The sequence below is a fragment of the Astatotilapia calliptera genome, chromosome 22 (genome assembly GCF_964374335.1).
Source record: "Astatotilapia calliptera chromosome 22, fAstCal68.1, whole genome shotgun sequence".
Classification (NCBI taxonomy): Eukaryota; Metazoa; Chordata; class Actinopteri; order Cichliformes; family Cichlidae; genus Astatotilapia; species Astatotilapia calliptera.
In genome coordinates, this window is record NC_137442.1 from 14,403,558 (window position 1) to 14,412,731 (window position 9,174).

General features: G+C 41.7%; 2 protein-coding genes across 2 annotated transcripts; one reads left to right on the top strand and one right to left on the bottom strand.

The window, feature by feature from the left end:
* The first annotated feature begins 281 nt into the window (after positions 1 to 281).
* Positions 282 to 5,480, top strand: prcc (proline rich mitotic checkpoint control factor). The gene is made up of 7 exons (XM_026157355.2): positions 282 to 1,066; positions 1,156 to 1,203; positions 2,080 to 2,565; positions 2,827 to 2,919; positions 3,099 to 3,245; positions 3,393 to 3,458; positions 3,943 to 5,480. Exons 1-7 carry the CDS (start codon positions 788 to 790, stop codon positions 4,027 to 4,029), a joined length of 1,206 nt encoding a protein of 401 aa, XP_026013140.2. The 5' UTR covers positions 282 to 787; the 3' UTR covers positions 4,030 to 5,480.
* Positions 5,481 to 5,973: 493 nt separating this feature from the next.
* Positions 5,974 to 8,760, bottom strand: mrpl9 (mitochondrial ribosomal protein L9). The gene is made up of 7 exons (XM_026157367.2): positions 8,547 to 8,760; positions 7,298 to 7,457; positions 7,077 to 7,201; positions 6,934 to 6,987; positions 6,747 to 6,848; positions 6,579 to 6,662; positions 5,974 to 6,339 (listed from the first exon to the last, which is right to left on the bottom strand). The coding sequence occupies exons 1-7, from the start codon at positions 8,619 to 8,621 to the stop codon at positions 6,064 to 6,066; spliced, it is 876 nt and encodes a 291-aa protein (XP_026013152.1). The 5' UTR covers positions 8,622 to 8,760; the 3' UTR covers positions 5,974 to 6,063.
* Positions 8,761 to 9,174: the final 414 nt, after the last annotated feature.

Below are 9,174 nucleotides of genomic sequence, written 5' to 3' on the forward strand. Positions count from 1 at the left end.
ATTTAATCTGAAGAGTGTGTTGGAGGGTAGTAGGGCACAGGTGAGAGAACTGGTGGGGTTTCTGAAGGATATAGGTGTTTATGAAAGACTGTAGGGTCTTTTTTTTTTGGTTTTGTGTTGTTTTTTGGATACAGATTGTAAGCTCACTGTCTGACCCATACTACGGAACAGTAGGAGGCGGTAATGCTCCTTTACGTTGGTTGCCAACCGCCGTTAAACATGAAGAAGAAGAAGAAAGAGGAGTAGGAGGAGAAGAAGAAGAGTGTTGCGCAAAAAGCTGCGCAGTTGTCGCATTTTCGATCACGAACGATAGAGGCGAATGTTTTGATGGAGCCAAGGGACTAAACGAGCTTATTTTGTTGGCGAAACAACACAGCAAAGTTGCGCATTGTGGTGTGAAACAACATAGCTGCTGCTTTATTTATAATAGCACTTTTAAGGAGAGCTGCTTTTTTTTCTGGAACACAGCGGTCAGCTAGCTGATATCGTTTGTTGCGGTGGCCTAGCTAACACTGGCTAGCATTGCGAACTTGGACAGAGCTTTGAGTCAGTCGTTTCATTGCGGCGACCCCTTTTAACTCCCTGCGCTATATTCTACTACAGCTTCGCTCGGCTTCATGTCGTTATCATCGCAGCTTTAGCGATCAGAGATTCCCTTACCTTTTAACAGAAGTCAGTTCGTCGGATAAGCCAGTGTGAGTACGGCTTCTTGCGATCATCAAGGAGAAGAGGTTATCCATGTCCACGAGTTTCTGCAGATTGCTCATCTTTAATAACATTAGCAAACATGTCTTTAGTCGCCTATGGCAGCAGTGATGAGAGTGACTCAGAGGAAACCTCTGGAGGGCTCTTCTCACACCTGCCTGCTCCTAAAAAAACGGTATCGGCAGGAGGGACCGAAGGGCCAGCCAAGAAGACAGCATTGAGCACTGCAGTAGAGGATAGCTCATCAGCCGATGATCCAGATCCTCAGCCATCTAAAGGAAGCTTATTCTCCAGCCTACCCAAGCCAAGGAAACGGACAGAGCCCGTCAAGATCACCGTGCCGCAGATCCAGAGGCAGGATGTGAGTACTGAGCTACTTCAAGCTGTTTGCTCATACCTCTTGCATAAAATAAGGTTTTAATTCATCATCTGTAACCCTGTTGTTCATAGTCAGACTCAGATGATGACGAACCAGCAACGAAGAAACTACAAAATCAGGTAAGGAAATCAGACACATGCAGTTATGTGAAGTTTATTCCACATTCCCAAAAGGTTGATTGTGTTCATCTGGATGAGCGTTTTCAATGGGAGAAACCTTTCGTCACTCATCCAAGTGACTCCTTCAGTTTCAGCTGACTGCAGTACTCATGGCCATTGATCAGTGGTTTTTTGGTCAATGGTCATGACAATTTGCATATTAACGATCAAGGAATTGACCTCACAGTCCATTGTTCATTCAGTCGGCTGGTTTGTTATTGTGCAGATGTACTGTTTGTAAGGTTGAGTAAACCTGCAGTCAGCTGAGACTGAAGAAGTCACTTGGATGAGTGACGAAATGTTTCTCCCATTGAAAACGCTCATCCAGATGAACACAATCAACCTTGGGAATGTGGAATAAACGTATTTCTGAATTAGATAAAATGGTAGTAAATAGTAAAAATACAAAACAGGCATTGATATAGTTCAACATGCATATATACCAGTGAGGCACCAATGTTGGTGTTGGGGAAAGGTCCCTATGCTGTTTCTTGAATAAAATGTTACCTCAGTGTAATGAGCTCGTAAACATGTTATAGGCTTGTGTACACAAACTCTAAATGCTTATTTGTTATAAAATACTGCAGATTAACCTGGCTTGCACAGTGGTTCGCATGTAAATACACGTTATATGGTTTCTAGCTTAGATGTAGGTCTGCCACTTCACTCTTCTCATTGTTTCTTTCTTTGATTGAGGTTTAAATTAAATAAAAACAAAGTAGGAACCAGTGACAAAGAATATCTTATTTTCCTCAGATTTCATAGTGTAACAACATTCTCCTATGATGTAGCTGCCATTTCCTCTCTCTTTCAACCCATATCTCCTTTCTCTGTCAGGGTGCAGGTACAGGCTTGTCCTCCATTCTGCCACAACCCAAAAACCTGACAGTGAAGGAGACGGACAGACCTCTGATCCCTCATTCGCTAACTAAACGGCAAGAACCGAAAGCACCCAAACCTGGAACCCCTGCACATGGTCTTGGTTCTAGTGCGTCTCCCTCCGCCATCAAAGCTGCAGCAAAGTCAGCTGCCCTCCAGCTGGCTAGACAGATAGCTTCAGATGACCAGGATAATGAAGAGGACATAACCCCACAGAACTACTTTTCTCTAGGCGAGAGCTCTCAACCTCTACCTGCAGTCGTCCCCAGCTTGGACCCTGAGCCAGGAGCCCTTGCAGAGCCCCTTCCTTTTGCAGCTCCTGATGAACCGGGGCAGTCGGATGCCCCTCTCGACTTTGGGGGAAAACATGAGACAAGTGGCGCATGGGGAGGTCAATATAATGAATATGAACAACCCATAGCGGGCCCAGAGGCTTTTCCTCCGGTAATAATGACTTTATACTGTACATATGTATCAGATTCATGCTGTTAACTTGAGTCATTATGTTCAATTAGATGATGCCAGCTTTTCCTAATAAGTCATAAATCATGTTAGTTCAGACATGCCTGCATTTCAGTGTTTTCCAGTTAAGATAAAGATATCTTTTAAAGTATGAATGCTGTGTCAGACTCTCAATTACAAGAGTCACAATGTAGCTAACATGAATGAATTATATTGTTATCCTATGTCTTTTTGCTTGAACAGGGATACTACAATGAGCCATATTACCAAGATCCCAACCCGGGAATAGCAGAGGCTGAAGAGCCCGGCAACTCAGCCATGTTTGATGATGAAGCGGTAAGAACTATGCTACTTGTGTGCCTCATTTTTCTTATTTGTTATCAGAGCAAATTCTATTATTTACACAGACTGATTTTTGTACCTGTGCTCTATGGTGTTATCATTGTTTTGTCCTCAACTAGAGGCTGTTAATTAAGAAAAGGTTTTGGTTAACCGGTATTTTCTTTGTCCTGCAGTTCATGCGGCTGCAGGGGAAAAGAAACAGGGGCAAAGAGGAGGTGAAGTTTCTGGAGATCAAAGGCGACGACCAGCTGAGCGGCAACCAGCAGTGGATGACCAAGAGCATGACCGAAGAGAAGCAGCATCGGCAGTCTTTTAGCAAGGTGACCCGATCGGCTCGCTTCCTCTTTTGTTTTTGCAACAGATTGTCCTATGTTCCTCTCACTAAAATGTTGATGCACAGCATAATTTTAAGATGGAATATTTTCTTTAATTTTTTGTAACACCCGCTTTTCTTTACCTTTCCACAGAAAAGAGGAGAACAACCTACAGGACAGCAGCGACGCAAGCATCAGATAACTTATCTCATCCACCAGGTGGGTGCTGCTAAAACACGCATTGTGCATTTGTATGATGTAAATTTAATTCAAGACTTTGTAGCTGCAGTCCAACGTCACAGATGATTTTTCTGCTTGTTTTGAAAGTGAGTGGAAATCTGCACTCTGTGCGGCATGTGTAGACACGTAATACTTCTGCTTGGTGGCCTGTTTGTACAGAGCTATCCTAAAGTCTAGTTGTCAGCTGCAGTGTGCCAGTGATTAGCACAATAAGCTGCAAGAAAGAAGCCTGCACAAAGGATTAGGAAAAGCTAAATAGTTGCCCTTATCTCTGCCAGAATGCTAGTGTTAGCTTTGTTATGCACAGGTGTTCCCTCTCTTGTAGTCTGACAAGAGAGGGAAGAGAGGTTTGCATACTTTACTGATCCCACATGGTTTAGCTCACCGTAGCTGCATCTCTTGTCTTCTTATTGGAAATCTGTTCAAATAAACAACATTTCTTACTTTCCCTGTCGTTTCACAGGCAAAGGAACGTGAGCTGGAGCTGAAAAACAACTGGGCAGAAAACAGGTTAACCCGCCGACAGACCCAGGCCAAATATGGCTTCTAAACATCATGACTGTGGACTGTGGTGACATACAGAAATTAGAGTAGAGCTTTCCAAATATACTTCCACAAAGAGGAAACATGTTTAGAAACAGTAAGCATACAGTCTGGATACAGATTTTCCTTCCTGCCCTCCATCCTGTATTTGTGTTGACCTGTTAATATTCAGTAGTTCTGTTGTTTGACCAGGTGTTATTCTTATATCTAAGATCCAGCCACAACCGCTACACTCCCCATTCACTGTCATTTATATTAAATAGAGGCACTATACTTATGTAACAGTATTTTTAAGGTACTTTTGCTCAGTCATTGGCAGAACAGATGTAAAGTGACTCTGAAGTGGCCATTATTCTAAATGTTTTTCCTTTGAATGTTTATGCTTCCTGTTCATGTTGTACTTCTTTGTGATCTACAGAAACAAAGGTTTGGTTCTCTGGGAATGATGCAAGTTATTAATGAAATCTGGATGTTATTCATTTTAAACAAGCTGGAGTCACTGGAAAGCTGTGACGTGTTACATATCTGCACACAGGATCGACTGTTTTCTGATAAACATGTACTTGCTGCAGTTGCTCATTAGTAATAAGAAGTTTGCTATTATATAACTGATACCTACTTTTGTTTGTAAAAGTTTTATTTTTCTTATTTTTTAATGTGCGTTTCATTTTCTCCCACTGGAAAACTGAAAAAGACCAGAGAACCAAACATGAACGTCATTGTCTTCTTGCTCTGAGGAAACATTGAAGACTCTAAATCAATATGATTTTTAACATGGTAGCAGCATCTGGCGGGCGGTGCTAAAAGCAAAACACCCACCTTAAAAATGGAGATTACATTCATTTTTTAAACATTTTATATGTATTTTTTTCTTCTTCTTTTTAAACATCAAATTTTGGGGGGGAAATTTAGTGATTTGTTCAACTTTCTCAGATGGAAAGCAGTAAAAATATGCTTTTTATATCTCCAGACTCTATGTAACTACATTTTGTCTTTACCAAAGCAATAGTCAAGCCTCCACGAGTCCTCTGTTCTTTGTCCCGACAGCAGAAGTGTTCGAACCTGAGCCAGATTTCCTCTAAATGCAATACATTTCATACATCTTGCGTTATCAAACTTTAAATGTGAACTCTTATCAGAAAACAACTTATCAGAAACAATTACACAATCTGATCTGCCTCAAATACTACAGCTAAATTCTAAACACGAGCAGAAGAAAGAAGCCGACAGGCTGCTCGTATATCCTTACGCCGAGACGGGAAAATAAATTGCAGAGCTTTGATTTCAGCAAATCTCATGCAACGACTTGCAAACCACACAACTGTATTGGCACTCCACTAACATGACATTAAACAGCATTCCTCGGAATAATTTGTTGGTTTTTGGTTTACCATTTACTTTTGTGCATTGTCGAGTTAAAATTGATCAATAAACTTTTGATTTTCCTGACTGCTTACACTTTGTATGTCTATGGGCAGTTTTCATTATTGCTACTATCACAATAATACTCATGCTGCATACAGTAAAACAAACTTTCCCACTCAAAGGTTTCCTGTGTAGCTGCTGATCCTGATGGCTCTTTACCAGTTTTGTGTTATTTATTCTCATCCTGAAAACTGATTTTAAAAACTGCTATAAACATTGTGCTTTAAAGTGTGTGGACTCTCAGCTTTAAGGAGCCTGGTCATTCGGGAGGACTCTATAGTGGAGACGCTACACCTCCACACTGCCAGTATACTTCCTCCTGGGTAGGAGGCGACCCTGTGTCACACATAGGACACACCGGAGAGAGATTATGCCTCTAGCTGGTTTGGGAACCACTCAGTGTCCCTGGGAAGTGGATGGGGAGAGGGAGGAGCGTTGGTATCTGACTGCTGCCCCGACAACCAGGACCCAGATAAGCAGTACAAGATGGACGGCTATTTTAACACTGTTCAAAATAATCAGAATGTGACACTGAGCAATTTTAATAGACACGCAGACAGCTGTTGCTACGCACACATGTGCATTACAGCCAAACATCATCTGCATTTTGAGTCCTTTAATCTTTTTTCAGGCTTCCACTTGGTGGTGCTGTTGTGTCTGCCGTTGTCTGTGTAGCTGCGGCAGTGGATCCTGCAGGCTCTTCACCAGCCTCGGCCTCTGCCGCTGCGTCAGAAACTGCCTTTAAAACAGCGCCCTCCTCATCAGCAGCTTCTGAATCAGCTGCAGCTGCCTGCTGCCGCTTTTGGGCTTTCAACTGCCGCTGAGAGCTTGCAGACGGATCCTCGTATGGGAACAGAGATATGGGAACGCGAACAGTATCCAAGCCATTAACCTGAAGGAAATAACACACTGCTCATGTTTCTATGTTATCTGGTAAAACAGCAGTCCAAAAAATAAATAATGCATAACTAAGGGTTTATTTATTATAAGAATAATAGGAAAACAATTGTTTTTTGCAGCATGGAGCTTACATGGAGTAACTACAACTTCTTTCTGCTGCAAAGACACAGTACGAAGCTACACTTGGTGCAAAAGGTTGCCCACGAGATGCACTGATATAGTTTATCTTACCGTGACATCGCACCAGTAGTCACCTACATCCTTAATAGGTTCAAATGGAAGATTCAGTGCATGAGGTGGCACCACTATCCCCAACTACGGGAACAAAAGCAATATGAGTATCTTATCTGGTTAACAGAATTAATTAGAAACATGGATAAAAACTGAAAGGCATCACACCTTCTTAGCAAACTGTCTGCAGACTACTTCTTTATTGAGCTGAAACTCCTCGGAGGGCATTCTGTTTATCTTTAGCTTGGAGCATTTCAGGAGCTCCACAGTCTGAAAACAGAAAGAAACCCCTGTTAAAATCTTGGTTTTAAAACTATTTGTTGTACTGAGCAAAAGCGCCTGACATGAAACTTACCAGTTGTCCTGTGCGGGTTTGGATTCTGTCTCCTGCTTTCCCCTCACGCAAAAGCTGTGTAAACAAAAACCAACAAAGGTGATATTGAGTACTGCTCTTTAATACATTTGAAATATATGATGGAATATAAATAGAGTACACACACGTAGCTCTTCTGCAAACATCTCTTTGTTCTCTGGTGATGGATACACTGCGAGGCCTTGAGGCAGCAGCTTGTTTCGTCCAACAGACTTTCTTACAAACACGGTGTCTCCTCGCCCGCCGAGCTCTGTCACAAAAAAAACAAAACAAAAAGATGTTTTCATATTACAAAGAATTTTAGAAAACACATCGTTACTAGTTTAAACTTCCTTGTGATACTCACTTGGTACCGTCTGAGTCAGGATGAGCTCCATTTTCTCCTTAGGAGCATGCTTGGTATCCTCGACCAGCTTGTAGATTCTGTGTCTTCGAGGGTGAAGCCTCGGTGGACTCCCTACTTTGGACAAGGGCACTTGCCACCATCGCTCCACCACGACTGTGTTCTGCAGAAACATCAAGCAACCACACGTGACTTTACACATTTTGAAAGTGGACTCTAGCTTCTGTGATACTTCAAATCATTAATTTCATGTACTGAGAATGTTATTAAGGTTGTTATACATACATATATATCATACATATATATTGCTTTATCCCTCAGGTAAGCACTTTTTACAAACAAACATTCAAACAAGGGTTTTTCCCCCCTGTGCTAATGTGCTTTTAACTTAACATTCACACACTCACAGTGCAGTGGATGCATGAGGGGCAATCTGGGGTTCAGTATCTTGCCCAATGATACTTCAACATGAAGATTAGAGGAGCCAAGGATCAACCTCCAACATGACTGTGAAGGTTCTCAGTCATCCAGGTCATCATAGTCTAAAGAACTTGGAAAGAAAAGCGTCTGGACTTCAAGAAACTTTAAGAAGTCCAGATGCTTTTCTTTCCAAGCTCCTTACATCAACCACCAACATTCCAATCGTCACATCCATCCACAAAATAACTGAGCCAACTGATAATAACTGTAATTTGTACATCCTGAGGATATTTTTATGTAAATATTTTTAACAACAAGAAATTAACCTTCTACCCATCAAAGATCTACCTGAAAATAGTGCAGAAGAAAGACACGCGTATTAATGGGCATTATGCTAAATCTCTAGCCCCTACTGTCATTGGCTTTCTCAAAAATAAAGTACATTCAAGGCACGTAGGTGGGTGTTTAGATGGTTTTTAGCATCTATGCTCCTTGGAGCATCTATGCTCCTTGGAGCATAGATGACGGATCTAGAAGCAGGTTTCTAGATAATTTAATTGCCTCTACCACAATAGCACTTCAGACTTAAACCTCTATGAGAGTCTTAGTGTGGGATTTCTGTATAAAATTGCATTCATTTTATTGGTATGTCTCAACCCAGTTTATTATAAGCTAACTAAAAGTAGTTGGTGCCAACTTTGTTATACAAAATCTAAACAACCTGGTAGAGACTACAAATCTCTGTGCTTTAGCACAGTGGATGTAAAGTGCGGGCTAGAGCACAGAGATTTGCGGTAGTGCAGGAGAGCGCAGAGCCCCTGGAAACACCGACCTGAGCAGCAGTCAGAGAGAAGCTCCTGGCGGCAGGCTGGCCGAGCAGAGCCTGGAGGACGAGGCGGCTCCACATGCTCCCACAAATCAGAGGTAAGTTTTCCTGCGGCAGTTTATCATTAGTTTATCTCCGGTCTCTGTAAACTCACCTCTAGCCTGTCTACAGCATGCCTGACAGCGTCGCTTGTTGTGTGGCGTAGGAGGACCCCACCAGCTGCACAGAGGACCAGAAAAAAGCCTGACTACAAAAGACCTCAAACTCAAAAAAGAAAAAAAAACTTAAATGTAAATATGGATAGAACGCAATAACGCAAATATTCGTCATATGATTCATGATATTTTTATTTTAACGTGTAAAGACTGAACATTTTGCAGGCAATCATTTAATCAGGCAATATTAAAGGGCAATCTGTTCTTTCAGCGGCTCCCTTTTTAGAGGTCGCCTCAGGATCGCCTGCTAGTGCTGTATCGATACCAAGTGCATTGCCAATATTGCAGATACAATACAGATACCGATACTTATAAAGCAGTGCGTCATGATTTATGAGATTAATCATTAATCTGTAAATTAACACATTTTAATCAACAGTAACCTTTTTACTTAATTTGTACTTTCCACAATAATGATT